Below are 25,252 nucleotides of genomic sequence, written 5' to 3' on the forward strand. Positions count from 1 at the left end.
TTTGAGTGTTTCGGCTCGTGAGTAGTGGACAAGGAGGATAAACGGTGCTGAAGCTGAGCGTGGACTTTCACGTGGGTTCAATTCTCTGCAGGTTTAACAGGCTACCTGCTGCGTGCGCATGCTTGGAGACAAGGCAGGACAGCTGGATGTGCACTAACTGAGCTTGCTCTCAAAATGTATTCCTCCCATCACTTGCGCCGATTTAAACCTGACTCAAACCTCAGCTGCAGCCTATAAATAAATGTCAAAAATAATGATATATAAAAAAACTATATATTTGATATATTCATTAGGTCTGAATATACATTTTTCTTTGCTTGGTCATACAAATTTTCTTTTTCCCCCTCCCCATTTTTCTCATTGTATTCCAACACAAGGGTGATCCATTTACTTTTTAATGAGTGATATTTAGAAATAGCGAAAAACGTACACAACGGGAAATTATACGTGGTTAAAAAAAATATATAATCCATTGCTCGATGATCATGAATTTTCACATGAAAGGGTTACCTGGGTGTCTTCTATTAAACACCGGGCCACAAGTCTTAAGTTTAGAGAGCTGTGACTTAATAGAAGGAGAGGCCACGTGGATCCTCGTCTTTGACGGACTTCTACCGGCAGAGCAAAGTGTAAATATTGTTGTTATATTACAGCCATTAGCAGCAGAACTCTACCTCATTGAGCATGCTCAGTCAGTGTAGCGTAGAGACAGCTAAGGTCAAATGTTTATTAGTAGAATGCCAGGATATATCATGCACGTTCATCTATCCCCAGTTTACCCAAACCACGCTGCAGTGGTGGAATGAAGCGATTTGGTAATGTGTAGTTCCAAGCAAAGCTGGCTGAGTTTGGGGAAGCTCTGCTACCCAAAAACGGCAAGAACATTATTGGAGCAAATGGAAAAAAGTTCCCTTGCTTCGGTGGTCAGCTCCGCCCTCACCCGCCCCCGGACCGCCTACCCTCAAGTGTGATTGCATGTATGCCCCTCCCTCCTCGTATGGGATTGGCTGCCATCTCCATGGAAGCGCGGAGACCCGAATGGATGGAGAGGTTGAACTCGGCCTCGGTCGAGAAGTCAAAACAATCTGTGATTCAACACAACAGGGTGGAAACATGCTCCTTAGTGCTGCTTGTGTTTTAAAGCGTTAGATGGAGGAACATCTGTTCGCTGTCACTACTGTGTACAATAGTGACAACACAAACAGCCATAAAAACAGAACAAAAAAAAAAAAGTGTCAGTCAAAATGATGCCTTTGACAAATGAGAGATTATAGCTTTTAAAAAAAAAAGAATAGAATCAAATCAATTTTTAATAAAAGAGGAGGTTATGAAGAACATCGTGGCTGTCATACCTTCTCTCTTCCAGCGAAGCCTGCGAATTGAGGCTGCAGTAACGGCCGAGCGAGAGATCCTCCTGACCGTAGGAGTCACCTCCACCTGCAGTACCTTTTTTCCTTGGAAACCATCCGGAGCACTGTCTGGCAAGGAGTTCTTCATTGCGTTCCCCAACTAATGAAGCAGGAAGGGGTACAACTAATGATACAGGAAAGCATTCTCCTCCTGTAATGTCAAATATTTTCTTTCCTTTTTTGCCACTAATAATTGTGTATGAAAAGGTTCATCAATTTCTATTTTCCTTCCTTTGTAATTTTGTCATTTCCATTAGCCTTAGCCAATGCTGGTTTCTCTGAGCAATTGATGATCAGGAATTGCATAAAAAACAAAAAACAAGAACATATTTCCATGTTGTTTAATGGTCATGTACCTACTGCCACATTGCGGCATATCACGCAGACCTACTTTTCTGTCGTTGCAAATACGGGAATTTGTGTGCAGTGCTGCGAGTTCTCACCAGTAAAGGCTCTGAATAGAGTTCCAGCTGGGCTCTGTATAAAATATCATCCAGCACCTCTCTCCCCAGGTCCCATTCTCCGTTATAACTGCAAGACAGAACACACACACACACACACACACACACACACACACACACACACACACACACACACACACACACACACACACACACACACACACAGGTGAGACATGCCAAATTTACAACCAGTGATAGCTGATAGCTAAAACTGCAAGTCTGACATCAGATCATATCGGGTGGAAGATCGGTGGTTAAGGCGTTGGACCAAACACCTGTTAGCACTTATGTTATAGCAGCTGCGGACTATATTTCCCTATCCAGCTTTTCTTTTTTTTTGTGTGTGTGAACTTGTCCTTTCCATTAACAGAAAACTCAAGTTTGACTCGAGTCTGACAAAGAGCTAGAGATTTTCATATTATATATCATACATGACATATGATACGATATAATATAATATGATATAAACCTCAACACGGTGCAATTCTGTCTGACACAAGAAACAAGACAATGACCTGAAGCGTATGTCCGAGCTTTGTTATTTTGGGAGCCTGCCCATTCACTGCTCTGGGATAAACTGGATCACAGGGTCAGACATAAAGATTGAACTAGTAAAGAACACCTTTTAATAAGAGGCAGAATGTTTGGAGAAAAGAAATGCCCGGATGCCGAGAGTGTGTAAAACAGTTAATCGTGTTGAGGGAGGATTTTTGAAATCAATGAAAATCAAGTTTAAAGTATCTGTAAAGTTCGAGATTTGTTTGGTCAAAGTAATTCTTGATGCCATGAAATTGCCAAGTGTGTGGCATAGAAACAAAAGGAACATGTATATGCATCTGTCATCCAGCCACTGTACATCATATCGTATATCTCAAGTCATGTATCTTTATATCAGTCATTACTCGTCTTACAGGAAATCAAGCAAGGTTTGAATCGTGCTCTAACCCTAACCCTATCCCAAACATCCCGAACCATCTAGAGACGTACCAGTGCCAACTGGATCTCACTTCATGTAGAGTTGGTACATTGGACCTCTTCAAATTTTTTAAGGCTCTGGCATGGAGAAGCTATGACTTGCTCAGAATCTCCTGGTTCCACAAAGTCAAATGACTGTGTAAGACTGTAGAAAGGACATTACTCATAATCTCACACTCTGGGATTCATGTTAGTTCTCACGCTCTGGTGTTCTGTATTGTTTAAGGATTTATAATCACACTCTTGATATCACCCAAATGAGGATGGGTTTGGTTTTAATTTCGAGTCTGGTTCCTCTCAAGGTTTCTTCCTCTTTTATCTAGGGAGTTTTTTCTTTCCACAGTCCCCCAGGTTTCTGATCAGGGATAAATACACAGAATTCACTTTAATTCCTGTAATGCTACTTTGAGTCAATGTCCATTGTGAAAAGTGCTATAGAAATAAACTCCAACTTGAACTAATCAACATGGTCATGGACAAATGTGGACGCTTAATGCAAATGCATGTTTATTATTAGTGAAACCAAACTCCACATAGAGCATGAACACAAAATATCCGTGTAAACGTTTTCAAGTAATTATGCTGTTTTAAATTACATAAATCATCAGTACACCATACCGAACTTTTGCTATGTTTCCACACGGACGGTTAATGAGGTGATACCGGAGAAACTACTATTTCTAATTTTCATACGGATTACATAATCAGAGAATATTTGTATTTAATGTGATATAAATTCAAAAATGTATTTAAAAGTAGACATTTCGAGCTTTCTATTCACATATTTGTGTCTGTAAGACAAATATTCGCTGAGATTCAGGTTGTTTTATTTATGTGTCTGTAAAAAGAGATGACAGAGACTCCAGAGAGCGCCCCCTGTCTGTTTTCTTTATTTTACAAAAGCACAGCATTTTGTTGTTATTATGTGTGAAAAAAAAAATGCCACAAAACGCACCGGCGCGTTTGTCGACCCCAGAGGGTTCATCGTGCGCATCATGGCGGATTTTGGTGCTGATTCAAGACTTGGCACATCAGTAACAACAAATGTTGAGTAATAAAAAAAAAAAAAAAAAAAAACATTTTCTGTGGAGTTTTTTTTTTAAATTTTTTAATTTTTTTACATCTGAGTAAAGAAAGAACGCTGTGACGTGTGTTGCGTTGTGACGTGTGTTGCGCTGAAGGTTTTAATTTCGCCACTTTTATATTCATTTATTAATATTTGTTATAAAAATGGTCAAACAGAAACGCACGTTGCATTAAATTGTGTTAAAATGAATTTTGTGTTAACGCGTTATTAACGCGTTCAGTTTGAAAGCCCTAATAATTACACAAAGTAGGTTTCTTATGTCAGTAAAACGAATTAATGTCTAGCTCAGCTGGGACTTCTGGGTTGTAATAAGGCCATGTGCTAAAGCAGATTGTCCTTGTTCCGTTTCCTTTCCTGATACAGAGCAGTAGGGAATGCCAGCTGTTGTAATCAGGTAGATGTGTGTTTGCTCAGTGAAACTCAGAGATGCTTATTCATGCTTCATCTACAGCCAACAAACTGAACAAACACAGAGCAGAGAAGAGAAACTGGAAGGAGCTGAAATCTCACTGATCGATGTTCGTTTAACTCTCATGTACACAAGCCAGAACAGCGTTTATTCTCTTTTATGCTAACAATGTAGACGCATTTGTGACTGCTGGTTTGGTCTCTTCCTGCCACACCTCAGCTTCCTGTTGTGGGGAAGTGGGACATGACTTGCAAGGGGGGGCTCTTTTGTCCTGTATTATCCATCCATCTATCTATCCAATCTATCCAATCCATTCCAACCATCCAAGTTAAGTGTAATTATGATTTATGTGCTTTACATAATACTAATATAATGACATGTTTCCCACATCAGGTGTGGGAAAAACATGACATAAAACATGCTGTTTCTGGTGCACTGTGATATTACCAGTGATTTCGATTTATTACCGATTCGAGCGTCATGCTTTACTCATTTTAAACCAAAGAAATTTGCCACTGCTGTAAGTTTTATGCAATAAAAAAAAAAAATAAAATAAAAAAATCGATTATTTCCGTAAATAGAAAATAATGCAGCTTGGCATTTTAATGAGAAACCATAATTAGAAACTGGGACAAGGGGATAATTGTGCGGTTTTGCTCATCAAGGTTAGACAGTGGCTTCTGACAAATATCGATTTGCTCTGACTTTCCTGCACTCCCCCTGTCTATACTCTTTATATCACAGCACAGCAATCAGAGCAGGGACTCCATTATCATCTCTAACATGTTTAGCAGCCGTCGCATCCAGATTAAATGAAATCGACTGCTCCTCTGGCTAATGGAATGAAAGTGGTGCTAATTGAGGCTTCTTAACAACAGGACAGACCTCTGGGAAAAAAAAAAAAAGTATTTGTCGCAGCCACATATGTGACATATGATAATCCTGGTCTTAAAAAAAGAAAAAAAAAAAATTATAAAAAAAGAAAAAAAAAATTAGAGGCACTCACTGGTGCCCCCTATATTCAATAACACAGTCTGGGACGTCAATTTGAAACCGCCCGCTTCTCATTCAACTCGAATTCAATTACCTTTTTTTCTTTATAACCAGATACACACATTAGATATCAGTCACTTCATACAGAGCGCACACAGAATGCAACACACTTCCACAACAAGGCATGCAGAGCCGTTTTCCTCAAATGCTGTAGCGGGAGGGTTTAGAAATCGGTAAATATCTCATTCAAATGCAAAATCCACTGTACTTATCATTCCGTGAATCGCACACTTACATGGCATGATAGACGGCAGTGAGCATCTGCACGATGAACTCAGGGTCCAGCACCACGCGGTTACACGCTTCCCGCCAGGTCTTCTGCTGCTGCCGTGGAAACCCGCACACACACAGCCTAAAACGTACGCAGCATTGTTAGCACACACTCACACACTCATAAAACATACTGTACCATCTGACAAACCAGGAACTGTGATACATCTGATAGAAGGACATCAAATATCTATCTATATGGATATGTGTATAGATTTGAATAGGAACGATTCACAATAATCACGTTGGGACTACAGACGTGCGTTGGGACTGAGTGAGTGAGACATCGAACGTAAAAGCTCAGCAGAAGAACTGCCATTGCTGTAGGCATGGCATACAGTACTGCATTTAATAAAACATAACTGAAAATTATACAATGGCCGCCCAAAAAAAAAAAAAAGGTCTCATACACTTAAATTTCACTGAACCAACTTTAGCTTTGATTACAGCACGCATTCGCCGTGGCATCGTTTCGATAAGCTTCTGCAATGTCACAACATTTATTCCCAGTTGCAGCAATTTTTTACCGAGATCTGGTATTGAAGATGGGAGAGACGGACGGAAAGGTTTCCCCAGCACATCCCAAAGATTCTCAATAGGGTTAAGGTCTGGTCTCTGTGATGGGAAATCCATATGTAAAAATGATGTCTCATGTTCCCTGAACCACTCTTTCACATGTTGTCATCTTGGAATATGCCTGTGCCATCAGGGAAGAAAAAAAATCTATTGATGGAATATCCGGTCCTTCAGTATTCAGCAACCCCAGATCATAGCACTACCCCCACAGGCTTGTACAGAAGGCACTGTTATGTTAAGAGCATCACATCATCCGACTCTCTTCTTACCCTGATGCGCCTATCACTCACGGTAAATCTGGACTCATCAGACCACATGACCTTCTTCCATTGCTCCAGAGTTCAATCTTTATGCTCCCTAGCAAATTGAAGCCTTTTCCCCTGATTAGCCTCACTGATAAGTGGTTTTCTTTTCTTAACAGCTACACAGCTGTTTAGTCCCAATCCCTTGAGTTCCCCTTTGCATTGTACCTGTGGAAATACTCTTGCTTTCATTATTAAACATAGCTGTGGGTTCTGCTGTTGTTTTTTTTCCCATTTGATTTCACCAAAGGTTTAAGTGATCGCCGATCACGATTGTTCAGGATTTTTTTCCGACCACATTTCTTCCTTGGAGATGAGGGTTAATGAGGGCTCCTTAGATGATTTCTTTGCTTGATGCATGCCATTAATTTGACCCTTATGAAACAGAATAACATCCTTTCCATGACCACAGGATGTGTCTTCCGACATTGTTTAAGAAATGAGAAGCTGCTCACTGCGTCCGTTAGGGTTAAATAACTTGTTGCCAGCTGAAACATGATCATCCATTCAGAAATGATCCATTATTCGGCTCTTACCTATTTGCTTAGTTAAATCAATGTGGTAACTTTGGATGGGCAGTGTATATATTCGTTGGGAGGTGGTTTTCCGGCTTAGCTAACTTTGCTGTGCATGACTGCATGGGTAAGATTGGCAAAACTAGCGTTGTTTCATCATTCGACATGGTAATCTGAAGCCCCCAAAATACAGTAATCCCCCGCTTTACTGCGGTACGAATCTTGCGCTGATCTTTGTTTGGCTGATTTTCCCCCCAAAAAACATATAGGGAATTGTTTTTATGGCGTTTTATGTTGAAATAATGAGATTTATTAATAAAAATACAATTATTCATTATAGAAGGAAGTAAAACATTAATACAGTACAGTAATGAATGCGGTGATGTGTATCTTTAACGCCTCTTTTTTGACATCTTAGAACACTTCAACCAATAAACTCCAAAGAAATGACGCATAGGCATACGCTACTACAGAACTGTACACTGTACGGTGCATGTGCTCACTATAAATGTGACACAATGTACTGTATTTCTACCAATTTACCCAAAATTCATATCGCTATATTCTTGCAGGTTTTCTGTGAGTGTTTGAAGCGTGTGGGAGGACGATTTACGGTTTCAACGATAAAAAATACGAGTCACCATCCACTTCATTAAAAACACATACAGACCTGCAGAATTCATGCAGGGATTTTATCTGCCAATCACATGGCAGCAGTGCAATATAAAAGAAGTCGTTCCTTTAGATGTCGAATGATGGCACGTAAAAACTGTCCTATAAATACGAATCAATTCGTACTCCCTGTCCATGTTGATTCCTTCCTCACCAAGAAACATTCAACTAGTATAAGACTTGTGCATTTTTGGCTCAGTGTGTGTGTACGTGTATGTACGAGTCCCTTTGGAGACAGCTAAGGCCTAGACTAAAAATAGCACGTGCGCGTTACCTGTTTCGTGCGGTGAAGCTGTGTGTCTCTTGCTTGCTTTACTACATGGCTATTATTTAATGATGTGGAGGTCTGAGTATCAGACAGGAATGCTGAACACGTACATGAGCGATAGGAATGCGCTTTTCAGGTCAAGTGCAGGAAATCAGAAGCTGACACAGAAAATATCTTCAGACTCAAACAGCCTGCTGAGGCCTAATGAGACACTCCATCACAGCTGTCACAAAAGTTTCTAGCCCTCTCTGAATGTGCGTGCGGTGTGTGTGTCGTTGTGTGTATGCATGGTGGGGCTTTCAATACACATTTCACAATGTTTTTTCAAAACAAAATGTTTTACAATTACAAAAACATGAAATATCACATGCACATAAGTATTCAGACCTTTTACTCAGTACTTAGTTGATGCGCCTTTTGGCAACGGGTACAGCCGCGAGTCATTTTGGGTAAACCTGATTGGTGCACCTGGATTGGGGGATTTTCTGCCATTCTTCATGGCCAAGCCTTCCCCAAGTCTGAGCCCTGCAACAATCCTGTCTCTGAGCTCCGCAGGCATGACCTTATGGCTTGGTTTTTGCTCCGAAGCATGTCAGTTGTGGAGCCTTCTATGGAGAGGTGAGTGCCTTTTCAAATCAATAAACTTTTCCACAGGAAGACTCCAGTCTCTCAGCAACGAAGAAGAGAATTTAGAAGCACCTGAGATCATTTTCAAGTGTTGTTGCAAAAGGGTCTGAATGTTTATGTACATGTGATATTTCAGGGTTTTTGTATTATTTTTTTTTTTATTCTGGTTTCACTTTTTTTATTATGTGGTACTGAGTGCAAATTAAAATAAATTTAAATAGGCAGTTATTATAGTGCTTATAAATAGTTGGCAAGATCCTGGGGGTGTAACGGTATTGGTATGGGTGTATTCGTACCGAAATTTTTCAATACAGGGCTTTCAGCAATCATTTTTACGTGCGAAACATCCAAGTTAAAATCTGAGTTCCCTCAGGAACGTATTAAGTGGCGAACCCCAATTTTCTTTCGTCTCCGCTTTTCACTCGGAGTGCATTTTTATTATTGTTAAACTTAAAAGAAGATGAAGAATCCATAGCGCTAGTGTTAACCACTAACCAGGAATTGACTAGCAGCTAACGCTAGCACTATGGATTCTTCAGTGTTTTATGTCCCGCTTCAAATATTTTTATTAAAAGGAGAAAATCCTAATAATTCCACATATCCAGGAATAAATAAAGGACAGAAGGAATAAGGCATTTCTTAAATGTATGTTCATTAAAACATATCTTTAGAAAATTCAATGTAACACACACACACACACACACACACACACACACACACACACACACACACACACACACACACACACTTTCATATCTGTATTAACTAAATTGGGTCTAAAAAATGGAAACTATTTAATTATTTTTTTTCCATTTATTTCATTATATTCAGAACTATTTAATTTGTGCCAATGTAATCAAAATTAGTGTTTTCCATTAATTTGATTATTTACATTTCATTACTAGAGGCGTTTTATTTAAAATTGTTTTAAAAATGTAAACTGTTCACAAATGTTAATAATATTAATGAAATCAAAATTTATATAAATATTTAAATTAATTTATAAATATAAATTAATAAAAAAAAAAAAAAACGACAAGCAATTTTATGTTCTGCATGATTTGTAACATAAAATGGAATAACAAAATAAACAAGGATAATTCATTAAAATGATAAAGGTTTTAAACAATATAAAGAAAGATTTTTATAGAAGAATTAAAAATAAAATAAAATTCAAAGGATAAAAGTTAAGAATAAAATGAATAAAACAGAATAGAGCAATAAAATAAAATAAAAACAAATAAAAAGGATAAAAGTTACAAATATAAAGAATACATAGATACATATAGATTAAAAACAGAATAGAATGGGGGAAAAAAAAAAGATCAAAGGTAAAAACAACAAAATAGAAAAAATTCAATAAAAAGACAAACAAAACAGCAACAACAAAAACAAAAAAAAACCTTGTATACGAGTGTGTGCAAACCAGACTCTTAAACCTTGTGTATGTCCGTGAGAAAGGCATAACGGTATCAATGCTTACCGCGAGCTCATGCGACACACAGCCTGGTATGACGAGGAAGGCATGTACACTACGGCTGAGTTGTAGCACAGCATGAGGAAACACAGCACTTCGAACCTGAGAATGTAGAGAAACAGTGATCAGCTCACAGCAGAACTGGAAAACAAGAGTGCTTACATACTTCCTGTTGTAGCAAAGAGTTTGCCAGTGTAATCCAATTTGATCAACCAATAAGTGATCAGTGGTGGACAAAGTACGTTGTTCCTGTACATGAGGAAAATTCTTGGTCTTGAATGTACTTTTGTACAGAAGTATTGCTCTACAGTATATTGACAAAAGTATTGGGACACCTGCCATATGTGCTTCTCAGAGGTGGGAAGTAACAAAGTACAAATACTTTGTTACTGTACTTAAGTAGATTTTTCGAATCATATTACGGCCAACTTTTGACTTTCACTCAATATGTTTTTTCCACAAATATCTGTACTTTCCACTTTCGAAACAGACTTGTTTCTTTACTTTTAATCGGTTTGGTGAAATGTCGGTATTTTTTTCTACTAATTGTGCGCCGTTTTCAGCCTGTTTACCGTCATTGCACGTTTTTTTTCTTTTCACTCTGCCACTGGTGTATGATTTCCTGGCTCTCACACACCACAGACGTAGGCTAGTTTACGAAGCTAACAACCAGTAAAGCAGAAGGCAACAAGGAGTATGGAGTTAACGTGGATGAGACAGAGGGAGTCAGTGATGACTGAGATCAGAAACATTCCTGATCACCTGATCATCATCATCATCATCATCATCATCATCATCTTACTCTGCTTGTGTTCTATATGGCGGATGTTCAGCCTGGATACATTCATTAAGTAACACAATTTGAAATTAGCTTTGTATTAATATATTATGATGTGAAGTCCGGTTACTATCGTCACTCCAAAACAGGTGGTAATAATGACTCCTTTTTACTTAATTACATGTCAGAGCCCAAACTTCTTTACTTTGACTTGAATGAAAGAATGTAGCCAGTACTTCAACTTCTTTCCCAAAACTTCACCACAAATTTGGAGGCGCACAATTGTACAAGATGTCTTTTGAGGTGGTAGTGATTACATCTTTCATTTACTTAAACTAGGAGACCCAAACCTGTTCCAGCACGACAGTGTACCTGTGCTCAAAGCCAACTCCATAAAGATCTGCCTTACATGGATTGGAGAGGAAGATCTTAAGTGGCCTGCTATAGACCTCTGACCTCACCCCTACTGAACACCTTTGGGATGAATTGGAACACTGACTGCTCCTCTTCACCCTAAATTAGTACCTGACTACTAAAACCCTCGTGGCTGAACCTGCACACGAAAACTCCAAAATCTTGCCTCTTCTTACCAGAAGAGTGGAGGTTATTTTAATGGATTAAAAGGTTACTTTATGAATCTTATGGTCAGGTGTCTACAAACTTCTGTCCGTAGTGTTTGACAAATATGTTTTGAATAATTGATTTAATTCGGTGTTGCAGTCTCCTACACATCCGGGCTTTTTAAAGAGAGAATTTTCTATAGTTATAGACACACTGTGTGTACCCTTACGCCACACACACTCCCAACCGAGTTTATGTATTCTTTTTTAAACCTGAAATGCAATGGATTAAGTTTTCTCTGATTTGAAAACAATAAAATGTATAATTTCTTATCTTATATTTGTGGTACGTTTTTTTTTTATTTGGTACTCTTGACCAACCTGGATGTAAAATAACCGATCAAACATCAGCTCATAATCTATTACTTGCTTCATCCAACATTCTGGCTTCACTCCGAGGGGTTCATATACTGTACATCACTAAAGCAACAAGAGAGTGACAGTAAATAGGAACCCATACATGTCATCTTCAAACAATATCATGCCATGCACAAAATCTTCAGGCAATCACTGCAGAACAATTCCCACCCCGCTATGCTCCATCATGCTCCACCCTGCATCATGTTCTACTGGACTGTGAGTGAGCTCTGGACAGTTAGCTATAGTTTTTAATCATATTATTAATGGTTTAAGCAAACGGCTCAAGAGTGAACATTTCTTCCTAAAAAAAAATGCACAGCGCTTCACTTTTCCAAATATTGTTATGTTACAGCCGTATTCCAAAATGGATCGAATTCGTTATAGTCCTCATATTCTTCAATCAATACCCCATAATGCCAACGTGAAAGATGTGTTTGAAATCTTTGCAATTTATATATATAAAAAAATAAAAAATATTTAAAAAATAAAAATCACATGTACAAAAATATTCACAGCCTTTGCTGAATACTTTGTTGAAGCAGCGTTGGCACCAATTACAGCCTCAAGTCGTTTTGAGTTTAATGCAATGAGTTTCTACAATTCTTCCTTACAGAAACTCTCCAGCTTCATCAGGTTGGATAGGGAGCGTCGGTGCACAGCCATTTTCAGATCTCTCCAGAGAAGTTCAATTAGTTTCAACTCTGGACTCCGGCTGGGCCACTCAAGGACATTCACACGTCGTCCTGTAGCCACTCCTTTGTTATCTTGGCTGTGTGCTTAGGGTCGTTCTCTGGTTGAAAGATAAACCGTCGCCCCAGTCTGAGTTCCAGGTCTGGAGCAGGTTTTCATCAAGCATGTTTTTGTACATTGCTGTACAAGATACCTTTCCCTCGATCCTGACTAGTCTCCCAGTTCCTGCCACTGAAAAGCATCCCCACAGCATGATGTTGCCACCACCATGCTTCACTGTACTAACGATATTGACCAGGTGATGAGCAGTGCCTGGTTTCCTCCAGATATGATGCTTGGCATTCAGGCCAATGAGCTTAATCTTTGTTTTATCAAACCAGAGAATTGTGTCCCTTCTTCCCCGATCACACAGTTTGGCTGGGCTGTCCTGCTCTAGGAAGAGTCCTGGTGGTTCCAAACTTTATCCATTTACAGATAATGAAGGCCATGTGCTCATTTGGACCTTCGAAGCTGCAGAATATTTTCAGTAACCCCATATCTGTGCCTCAATACAATCTTGTCTCTGAGGTCTACAGACAATTCCTTGAACTTCATGGCTTGGTTTGTGCTCTGACATGCACTGTTAACTGTGGGACCTCATATTGACAGGTGTGTGCCTTTCCAAATTATGTCCAATCAACTGAATTTAACAGTGATGGTAACATCTTATAGATGATCAGTGGAAACAGGATGCACCTGAGCTCAATTTCGAGTGTCATGGCAAAGGCTGTGAATACTTGTGTACATTTGATTATTTATTTATTTTTATAAATTTCCAAAGATTTCAAACAAACTTTTTTCACATTGTCATTGTTTGTAGAAATTTGTGGAAAATAATGAATCTAATCTATATTTGAATAAGGTTGTAACATAAAATGTGAAAAAAGTAAAGCGCTGTAAATTCTTTCCAGGATGCACTGTAGTGAGCATTGTGAGATTTTGAAGACTGCGATTAAACAAAAAGTGAAAAACGAATGTGAAATAGTTCTCACGTTTCTACTTTTTCTGCTTTCAATATTATATCAAAAGAAGAATGAAGGAATCGCAATTCACATTTTTGTTTTCCATTTGCGAATAAAAACAAATGAAATGAATGCAATGTACACTGACCATAAATTAAAAAAATACAAAAAAAGTACTTAAATGCAGTAACAAAGTAAAGCTACCACTGATATTGCTAAGTTTGTATGATGCAATCAGAAAGTCTCACCATCTCCAAGACCACTGTATAAAGAATATGCAAAGAAATGGGATGAATTGAACGAAATGTTTATTACTATGTGTAAAAAGTCAGACTCAAATCAGTGGCACTTTGTTCCTTTAAGTACAGGTGTATAATGAAGTGTTCTGTTTTCTTTGTGACTAGATGAATCGGCTGTCGATGGAGGGGATTAAACACAGGACATCAAGAATACAGAGATCAGATTAATGGTCTATTCAGTGATGAATAGATTAGTAATAAATATAGAGTTAATGGGGCAGAGCTCACAGACTAGTTTTCATTGCATAAACACGGAAATACGAGGCACATGCTGAGGCGGGCAGTCCGGCCCTGCAATGAAAACAATAACGTGGTTATAAAAAATATATATAAGCGCACAGCATGCAAACAAAAACAAGGTGTCAAACAAACAAGGCTGCAAGCAGTTAAACAAAAAACAAATAAGGCAGCAAGCAAACAAGCAAGACAGCGAACTGAGATATAAACAAGGAAGCAAACAAGCAAGACAGCAAATATGAAAACAAACAAGCAAGCAAACAGACAAAGCAGGGAACAAAGAAACAAGCAAAAAAAAAAAAAAAAGGTAGGAAGCAAACAAACGAGGCAGAAAACATGCATACAACCAAATAAGGAAGGAAACAAACAGGCCAGAAAGTATGCATACAATCAACTGAGGCAGGAAGCAAACAAACATCGAAACAAACAAACAGGCAAAAAAATGCAATGCAGCAAACATATTTGCCATTAACAAAAATTGAAAAAAAATAAATAAATAGGCAGCAAACAAACAAGCAAGAAAACAAGAAAAAATAAAATTAAGACAACCAATAAAGCAGCAAACAAATAAACAAGAGCGCAAACTCCAAATACATTTATTAATGGAACCGGCTCCTTATGCTTATTAATAAATAACAAGTCAAGTCAAGTCAAGTCAAGTTTATTTGTATAGCGCTTTTCACAACAGACATTGTCTCAAAGCAGCTTTACACAAATCAACAGTTAAGGTGAATGGTGTGAATTTGTCCCTGATGAGCAGCCGTGGTGACTGTGGCAAGGAAAAACTCCCTTAGATGATATGAGGAAGAAACCTTGAGAGGAACCAGACTCAAAAGGGAACCCATTCTCATTTGGGTGACATCAAGAGTTTGATCATAAATCTTTCAACAATACAGAACACTGGAGAGAGAGAACTAACATTACTGGATTACTGGAGTATAAGATTATAAGTGATGTTCTTTCTGCAGTCTTATACAGTCTATATGGTTAGTAGCTCCTAGTTTTATAAGCTCAGCATTTGTGATCAAATGCTAATGCAAATAACAAATATATCTGATTCATTTACATGTTGAAACACAGCTTTCTCCATCATCTCGAGTCAATTAATTTATTTAAGGGCCATGTCAGGTCTTGTGGGGGGAAAAAAAAGTGCATTTTCGTTAGTGGACGCGTGTCTGGTCACTGGTACTTTCTGTAAGTGGGATCACCTTCGGGTCCAGGTGTGTGCACGTTCTTGAAATATATATATATATATATATATATATATATATATATATATATATATATATATATATATATATATATATATATATATATATATGTATATATAAAATCCCCGCAACTACATCAGGGTGGGATTCATTTATGAGAGGTCGGGGAAAAATTTTACCAGAGGTCGGGGAAAAAAAATAAAAATAAATAAATAAATAAATAAACAAATTATTAAATTCGGCCCAACCTAAAAATAGCAACGTGCTGCTGATTAACCTGCGATTATGCTCAAGCTTGTGCTGACAGGAAAAGAGGGACTCAACTCTTTCAAATCGTGTGACTGTAATTAGATTTCAGCAAATGTGTGTGTGTGTGTGTGTGTGTGTGTGTGTGTTGAGGGGGGGGGCATAAGGAACCATGCGTATGCATGAAATAACGTGAAGATCTCAGATCGATTTGTGATATTTATGAGAGTCAGGCTCTTTCTCTCTCTCTCTCTCTCTCTCTCTCTCTCTCTCTGTGTGTAAGTGTGTGTGTGTGTGTGTGTGTGTGTGTGTGTGTGTGATTGTCCCTATGGATGCGAGGAGGGACAGGACTAAAAATAGCACAGACATGTTACCTGTTTTGTGCGGTGAAGGTCTCCCTTTGAGGGTGGAGGCCGCTGTAAACCACTCGGATTAGATCGTGCTGACTTAGAGCTCCCTCTGTCAGAGCCATAGAACCCAGACTGGAGGGCTGAAAATTTATACAAATACAATAAATAGACAGAAATACATTCCAGAAATTAAATATATCGCTGAACAACAGTCTATGAACGTGCCCCAAACATGACTCTACATCACTCCAAAAAAAAGAAAAAAAAAGAATGGTGTGTGTGCATGATATTTAGAAAAAGAAAAAGCCCGAATGAGTGCAGGTAAGATGAGGAGTTTGCTGTGTGACACAAAGTCTTTACTGCCCAGAAACTACTATTGTGTTTATGCGAATAAAAGAACAATTAGATGCTCTATCTCTTACATATACATACTCTCTTCCTCTTATATACATATACATTCTCTCTTCCTCTCTCACACACACGCACGCACGCACGCACGCACGCACGCACGCACGCGCGCGCGCGCAAACTTCTCTTGCGGTAACCTTGTGTGGCAGTGCTGAGATTGAGGGATCTCATGCTTGTAATTACTTGCAGTGAATTAGTCACATAGAGCTTGTGTGGAAGCGGGAGCAGGCTGCTGCGTCAGTGACCGCTGCCTCGCTGCAGGGCCGATCTAAAGCTGGGAGAAGGTGCTGAATGTGTTTTTTCTTTTAACAAAACCGCAAGAGCCGAGAGAAGTGTGCTGATCATGCGCTGGGTAAAAACTCAAGGTTCCCTGTGTCAAATACATGACAATTTATTATAGAGTGTTTGTAATGATTAAGAATAAGTTAATCAACAAGATCAATAAGACATCCTATGTAATTGTGGGCCCCCAATTACATAGGACCAATATATATATATGTATATATATATATATATATATATATATATATATATATATATATATATATATATATATATACACATATATATATACATACATATATATATATATACATACATATATATATACATACATATATATATACATACATATATATATATACATACATACACACACACACACACACACACACACACACACACACACACACACACACACACACACACCTGGAAAAAGAAAAAAAAGAGACCGAGATGGAAAGGATGTGCTGCAAGTTAGAGCAATAAAGGATGGAGATGGAAATGTGTTGACTAGTGAGGAGAGTGTGTTGAGAAGATGGAGGGAGTATTTTGAGCAGCTGATAAATGATGACATGCTGGTAGAAGCATGGAGCATTATTTGCTTTGAGAATGTTGATGGAGAAGTATAGAGAAGGTCAGAAGGAGTTGCATTGTGGATTTGTGGATTTAGAGAAAGCGTATGACAGGGTGCCGAGAGAGGGGTTGTGGTATTGTATGAGGAAGTCAGGTGTGTCAGAGAAGTATGTGAGGGTGGTGCAGGACATGTATGAGGACAGTGTGACGGCAGTGAAGTGTGCAGTAGGAACGACAGACTAGTTGAAGGTGAAGTTTGGACTGTATCAAGGATCGACTCTGAGCCCTTTCCTGTTTGCAGGTTGACGGACGAGGTCAGACAGGAGTCTTCATGGACTCTGATGATATTGTGATTTGTGGTGAGAGTAGGAAGCGGGTGGAGAAGAACCTGGAGAGGTGAAGATACACGCTGGAGAGAAGGGGAATGAAAGTAAGTAGGAGTAAGACAGAGTGCATTTGTGTAAATGAGAGGGAAGGCAGTGTAGTGGTGCGGTTGCAGAAAAGAGGCGGAAATGGTGGAGGAGTTCAGGTACCTGCAGTCAACGTGCAAAGTAATGGCGAGTGTGTTAGAGAAGTGAAGAAAAGAGTGCAGGCAGGGTGGAGTGGGTGGAAAAGTGTGGCAGGAGTGATTTGTGATAGAAGGGTATCTGCAAGAGTGAAAGGGAAAGTTTATAGGACTGTGCTGAGACCTGCGATGTTGTAGGTTTAGAGACAGTGGCATTGAGTAAAAGACAGGAAATGGAGCTGGAGGTAGCAGAGCTGAAGAGTGATGACGATGGACAGGATTAGAAACGAGTTTATTAGAGGGACAGTGCATGTAGGACGTTTTTTTTTGTTTTTTTTTTTTGAGAGAGAGGCCGATTGAGATGGTTTTAAAATGTAAAAAGGAGGGACATGGGTTTTTGCGGCAAAGCAAATAAAAAACAAGCAAAAAGACAAGAAAATCAAAACGAAGAACACACTTCACTCTTAGATTAATTTAATCCTAACTAAACTAAAAAACAACTAAGAAAACTGCATGGTGAGTTTTGTGCAACTCATGATGCGATTTCTGGTCACTGCGCGGCATCTTCGCACTTAATGCACCGTTTCTGACACGTCTGAAAAGCACAGGCACTTCTTCGGAACAGCAGGAGCTCCGATAAGCCATTGCTAAACACCCACACACACTCTTTCGCATCCATGCTGACTGAACGTGACTGACTCATGTGGAGCGCTCAGCCTGCTGCTATGAAAGCTGTGGATATCGAGCGTGTGAATGCGTTCCTGCGTCTTAACCCACTTTTGCTCGTTTTCACGCGCGAGAACTTCATTAGTCCGAGCGAGAGGCTGGGAATCAAGCAGCATTCATACACATGCACCGAAAGAGACACGCACGTCCTTACCTCGTGATATATAGACGGTTTCGACAGTGAAGGAATGGTGAAGGACAACAACTTGCTGTTTCCCTCTTTGTCTACAATCTCCTGCAACATAAAAGAGAAGTAGTTTGGGACAGTGGCTTCAATTGTAATGAATAGATTTCATTCAAGAACTATAATGAAAGGACATACGGTGGAGTTTGGAGTCTGGCTCCTCTCAAGGTTTCTTCCTCCAAACCATCTACGGCTGGCTCATTAAGGATTAGGGACCAACTAATGACGCTGAAAGATATTCCTAATCTATTCATTTCTGTAAAACTGCTTTGGGTCGATGTCTATTGTTAAAAGTGCTAAACCAATCAAACTGAATTGAATCGAAGATTGGGTTTTTTTTTAACTCCAAGATACATTGTATGGACAAAAGTATTGGGACCCCTGACTTTTCCAGCCATATGTGCTTTTTTCCCAAACTGTTACCACAAAGTCGAAGGCACACAATTGTAGACGATTTCTTCGGATGTACTAGAATGACATTTTTCCTTCACTTGAACTTGGAAACCCAAACCTGCTCCAGCATGACAATACCATGGACAAATGCTTTACATGGTTTAAAGGGGAAGATCTTGAGAGGGCCTGTTATAAAGCTCTAACCTCAACCCTATTGAGCACCTTTAGGATGAACTGGAACGCTGACAGCAATCCAAACTTTCTCACCTCACCTACATCAGTACCTGCCTTCACTAACACTCTTGTGGATGATTGAGCACAAATATCAACAAGCGCAATCCAACATCTACTGGAACATCATCCTAGAAGAACGAAGGTAATTATAACAGCTTCTTCTTCTTTCGGCTTCTCCCATTAGGAGTCGCCACAGCAGATCATCCGTCTCCATACTACTCTGTCCTCTACATCTGCCTCCTTCAAACCTCCTCCTTGGTCTTCCTCGTTTCCTCCTTCCAGGTGGCTCCATCTTCTGCATTCTGCTACCGATATACTCCATGTTCCTCCTCTGAACATGTCCAAACCATCTCAATCTCGCCTCCCTCAACCTGTCTCCAAAACGTCCTACATGGGCTGTCCCTATAATAATTTCATTTCTAATCCTGTCCATCCTCATAACTCCCAACGAAAACCTCAACATCTTCAGCTCTGCTACCTCCAGCTCCACCTCCTGTCTTTTACTCAATGCCACTGTCTATAATCCATACAACATCTCAGGTCTCACCACAGTCCTATAAACTTTCCCTTTCACTCTTGCAGACACTCTTCTATCACAAATCACTCCTGCCACTCTTCTCCACCCACTCCACCCTGCCTGCACTCTTTTCTTCACTTCTCTAACACTCTCCATCACTTTGCGCTGTTGACCCCAGGTACCTGAACTCCTCCACCTTCTCCACCTCTTCTCCCTGCAACCGCACCACTCCACTGCCCTCCCTCTCATTTACGCACATGTACTCTGTCTTACACCTACTGACTGTTATTCCACTTCTCTCCAGCACGTACCTCCACATCTCCAGCCTCTTTTTAACCTGCTCCCTACTCTCACCACAAATCACAATATCATCCACAAACATCAAAGTCCACAGAGACTCCTGTCTGACCTCGTCCGTCAACCTGTCCATCACCACTGCAAACAGGAAAGGGCTCAGAGCCGGTCCTTGATGCAGTTCCATCTCCACCTTGAACCAGTCTGTCGTTCCTACTGCAGAAGGTTATTATAACAGCTAAAAGGGACTAAAAGTAGAATGGGGTGTTCAAAAAGCACATATGAATCATATGGTCAGGTGTCCACAAACTTTCATCTAAGTGTATGTTCAGCCAAATGTGGAATTATAAGTTGTGCCAAAATAAAAAAAAAAATAAAAAAAAAAACTCCTGTACTGGCTGAACTGTACAATCTTAAATCGAATTAATCTGCCAAGGTGTTTGGATTTTTATACAGCATGGTGTATCTAGATGTGATTATGTAATTATGGAATAGTGCTATCTGGCTAATATAATCAAAGGAATCTCCATTGTCGATGCTGAACATTTCCTAAAACTACAATAAGGACACACACACACATGCTTAAGACATAATTCGGTCAAACGCATCATATGACCGCTTGGGTGACTCATTGAACAAAGGCGCACGCACACACCACACGCTTTATATTCTCCCATCATGACTCATGTATGTCCTTGAATGCTGCCTCACACTGTTAGGATGCTAATAATAATAAAAAAATCCTCCGGTGATACTAAAGCGCTCTGAAATCTCTTACACCTCACCTGCAGCACACACGTACACACAAAACAATACGATAAGTCTCGGTTTACAGCTGTGACACGTCTAGCAATCATTATGAGTTACTGGTACACAGAGATGGCTATCGATCGGCCCGGAATGATCCAACGCAGCCATTTGGAACACGGCAGGAGAGTTTACACCCCTGCAGAGTGTGGGCAGGAGTACAAACCCCCTCACTTGCACACAAACAAACAGCACTGTGGTTTTTTTTTTATTATTATTACGGTAATACAGTTCAACAAAACCTGTATTGTTTTACTATGATTGATACTATCAAGATAAAAGCAAGCGGACTTCGATTTCGGGACCGTTTACACTACACTCGATTCAGACTATATTTATATATTTATATATTTATATCTTCTAATTTAAGGTGTGCAAGTCGATCTGGAACCATGATGTGGTCATTCTGCTCCCCAGAACGATTATTTGAGTTAACATTACATCCTGTCAGTTCAAACATGAAAATCATCAGTTTCTGAAATACTCTTTAGTGGCTGAATTAATCTCATAGCTGAAACCATGCCTTAGTCTTCGATGATGGAAATCAAACCCAAATCTATCTATATTTTTACGCTGCTGTCTTCGAACTTTCTCAGCCGAAAATCCAACTATGGTTTTACCTTCAATCCCTGACACAATCTATGTATCCATATTCTGACCTCTATGCATCAATCACCTCCTTCACCATTCCATTCATCCCTCATCCACCCCTTATCCATTCCTACCCACCAGGTTGTAGATGCCCAGCAGCAGAGCCTCGATGCAGCCGTTGATCTGGCGCTCCCTGCTGGCCGTGAATCGCAGGTAAACCCACACCAGCTCGGGCAGGAACTGCAAGGTGAAGCGGCGCAGACGGGCATCGGAGTTCCGGTACAGTTCGAAAAGCTGATTGCACACTGGCTCCAGAAGCTGCATACAAGAAAACACCACACACACAAACCTGGTTCAAGCTGGAGCTACGCAGAAAGGGGATCTGCACTGATTGATTGAATATACGAGGAACGAGGTTACCGGATCTGCGCCTAACCATAACCCACCAGTACCAAATTTGAATCGCTCAATGTTGGGACATTTCAAATAACATTCAAATAATATTCATACCGCATGTATATTTATCCAAAGTACCACACAGCTCAGAATGACCTCACAACTTTCCAGCATTGTGGGCATTCCAGGAAGTCCATTAACCGACAGGAAAAGAGGTCTGTTGAAACTCTGAGAGAACTAGTGTAAGTGATGACTGCCTTCTGTGTTTAAGAGATATAGTGGTTTTCAGTTGTTCATGCTTAGTGCTAATACGGGGTTGTGAGTTGAACTTCCCCAAGACCAACCACTGAGTCGTCTCTCACCTCACTGTTGGGGTCCTGAATGATTTTGTAGAGGGCCGGAACCAGATTCTTCTTCCGATAGAGAGAGTTTGCATAGCTGGAGAACTGAGACTCAGGTAATGTCTGGGAAAAAAAAATATAAAAAAAAAAAAAAAAAAAATATTATGATTAAGAAGAATGAGGCAGGGGGGAAAAACTAGTCAGACGCAGAAAGAGCAGTTGGACCGAAAGTGAGAACGCTTTCGGCTGCTCGAGGCGATGGCTGTTTCATCCCGTCTTCGGCAGATGACCGGCGTACACACGCTTTCAGTTACCACCTGCTTTTCCTAGACTATTCAGCTATGTTCTCTCCTTCTCTCTCTTCCTCTGTGCATGTGTGCATGCTTCAACAGTGTAAGCACTTGGCGCCTCCATTCTATTCATCTATCACAATGACAAGATGTCCTTATTTCTCAAACCTTACACCACCAGCTGATGAAGAAAATAAGTAAGGGAGCATCCACAGCGTGATGTAGAGGTGAAGAACCTCCCGATGTGAAATGGCATGCATTAATATCAATGGATTTTCTCTTCTATCGTCTTTTGACAGCAGTGTCCAGCGTCAATCGCTTTATACACACACACACACACACACACACACACACACACACACACACACACACACACACACACACACACACACACACACACACACACACACACACACACACACACATTAGATGTATAATTCTACCCACACCACATTTTACACAGGAAAAGTGGCATATAATACCACTTATTTAAATGAATTATTTAGAAAAAGGAATGAGAGAGAAAGGGAGAGAAAGGGAGGAAGCGAGAGGGAGGAAAACTACATGTACGTGAATTACCTACGTCTTAGTTGCTACGGTTACAATTGTTCGTAAGGCAGCCCATTAATTACAAACGTTGATTGGACGCTTTCGAATTAAATTAGCTTTTTTTAACGCACACCTTCGAGCCAATCGGAATCGAGTATTCAGACAGGCCATGGTATAAAAGAATAACAAAAGGAATAAAGCACTCGGGGGGGGGGGGGGGGGGGGTGTTCTCTGCTACAAGAAGAGAATGAACATTATTGCAACAATGAATGAGTTACTACTGATTATTTATTCGTAACAGGACATTATTGATACTGACAATTTCATATTAATTAAAGAAAAACTTTTATCAGTGTATGGTTACATGTGAGGACGTAAAATGTAAAAAATAAACAAAATAAATAAATAAAACAAGTTCCTGTCTGGCCTTTGTCATGATAGTGAAAAAACGAAACGCAGCATGGATGTGTAAAATAAATGAAAAGAGGAGTGGAACTGCTTTGGGGTAATGCATTTACATTCATTCATCCATTCATTTACATTTGTGGCATACAACTGAGCAGGTGAGGGTTAAGGGCCTTGCTCAAGGGCCAAGCATTGGCAGCTTGGTGGTCGTGGGATTTTAACTGATGACCTTCTGATTGGAAGTCCAACCTCTTAGAATTAAATGTACTATATACAGTGAGGAAAATAAGTATTTGAACACCCTGCTATTTTGCAAGTTCTCCCACTTAGAAATCATGGAGGGGTCTGAAATTGTCATCGTAGGTGCATGTCCACTGTGAGAGACATAATCTAAAAAAAAAATCCAGAAATCACAAATGTATGATTTTTTAACTATTTATTTGTATGATACAGCTGCAAATAAGTATTTGAACACCTGAGAAAGTCAATGTTAATATTTGGTACAGTAGCATTTGTTTGCAATTACAGAGTACAAACGTTTCCTGTAGTTTTTCACCAGGTTTGCACACACTGCAGGAGGGATTTTGGTCCACTCCTCCACACAGATCTTCTCTAGATCAGTCAGGTTTCTGGCCTGTCGCTGAGAAACACGGAGTTTGAGCTCCCTCCAAAGATTCTCTATTGGGTTTAGGTCTGGAGACTGGCTAGGCCACGCCAGAACCTTGATATGCTTCTTACAGAGCCACTCCTTGGTTATCCTGGCTGTGTGCTTCGGGTAATTGTCATGTTGGAAGACCCAGCCTCGACCCATCTTCAATGCTCTAACTGAGGGAAGGAGGTTGTTCCCCAAAATCTTGCAATACAATATTCCCCAATATCTTGCAATTATATATATATATATATAAAACATAACACTGGCCAAATTAAATATTGCAGCATGGTATTACACAAACAAATGGCTTTTTTTTTTTTTTAGACAACATATTGTTCACCTCTTGAGTGGATTGAAATAAAGTGAAGGATGAAGCAGAGAGCTAAAGAAGAACGACTCACCTTGAATTCTGAAAGCCATTCCTCCACTACTCTCCCCTCCCCCAGCATCCTAGAAAGAGAGAGAATATTAATGAGAAGGATGATTTTGTTTTGCTGAAAGCTTTGGCTTTGACCTTTTCCTGTTAGACGGGTGACTCCAGTGTGTCTCAGGTAGCTTCTGTCAAAAACAGGCAGTTTGGCTGTAGGACCACCTGCGCAAAATGTTTCACTCGGATGTTGTTCGAAAAATGGCCAGCAAAATGATAGTATGAAATCATTAGAATGAACTATGTGTGATGGGAAAAGAAAAGCATTATTGGATGAACGAGTGCTCCATGCAAGACCACTCAAATCACCGAATTCCAGATTCCGAATTGCTTGCCGCTTCCAGAAGGTCAGCTCGTGGTTGCGAAATGGACTTTTCACTCAGAAACACATCGTAACTACTGCAGATACCACATAATTTGCGATTTCCAGTTTGTGGTGTTGAATGTAAAAGTAATAAAGAAATGGACAATGTTGGTGCATGAGTATCTCAGTGCTTGGAGACTCGGTGCTGAAATACCATCTAATAAAATGGTACAATTTACTGTAAAAACAAAACTTTTTTTGATTAACATTTCTGCTAAAATATTGCTCATTATTGAACGCCTTGATCGATTATTGAGAAAACGTGCATGACGACAAAGTCCCAATAATGGCTGCAAGAGCTTGTGAACACATTTCACTTGGTTGAAAATTGGAAAGCAGATAACGATCTGCCCGTTGTCAAGAAATGCGCTGCACTTTTTCCATACACTTCAATAGGTTTAATATGCATGTTAAACGGATA

The 25,252-nt window shown here is 39.7% G+C and overlaps 1 protein-coding gene across 7 annotated transcripts in view; it reads right to left on the reverse strand.

Annotated features, from left to right (window-relative positions):
- The window catches only part of LOC310724016 (hyccin 2-like), a 69,466-nt gene that overhangs the window by 7,452 nt on the left and 36,762 nt on the right, over window positions 1-25,252 (reverse strand). For 5 of the 7 annotated variants that reach the window (XM_083537758.1, XM_083537756.1, XM_083537759.1 and 2 more), the window contains 10 exons: window positions 24,442-24,490; window positions 22,166-22,267; window positions 21,546-21,725; window positions 18,542-18,622; window positions 15,918-16,033; window positions 10,108-10,203; window positions 5,630-5,746; window positions 1,853-1,940; window positions 1,353-1,509; window positions 960-1,085 (listed from right to left, as the gene is read on the reverse strand). In XM_083537758.1, coding sequence (XP_083393884.1) covers window positions 960-1,085; window positions 1,353-1,509; window positions 1,853-1,940; window positions 5,630-5,746; window positions 10,108-10,203; window positions 15,918-16,033; window positions 18,542-18,622; window positions 21,546-21,725; window positions 22,166-22,267; window positions 24,442-24,489 — 1,111 coding nt within the window. In that variant the 5' untranslated portion in view covers window position 24,490. The remainder of the gene's footprint in view (window positions 1-959; window positions 1,086-1,352; window positions 1,510-1,852; window positions 1,941-5,629; window positions 5,747-10,107; window positions 10,204-15,917; window positions 16,034-18,541; window positions 18,623-21,545; window positions 21,726-22,165; window positions 22,268-24,441; window positions 24,491-25,252) is intronic. The other 2 variants (XM_083537762.1, XM_083537761.1) reach the window with 1 other exon arrangement.

Source organism: Silurus aristotelis, assembly GCF_946808225.1.
Source record: "Silurus aristotelis genome assembly, chromosome: 3".
NCBI lineage: Eukaryota > Metazoa > Chordata > Actinopteri > Siluriformes > Siluridae > Silurus > Silurus aristotelis.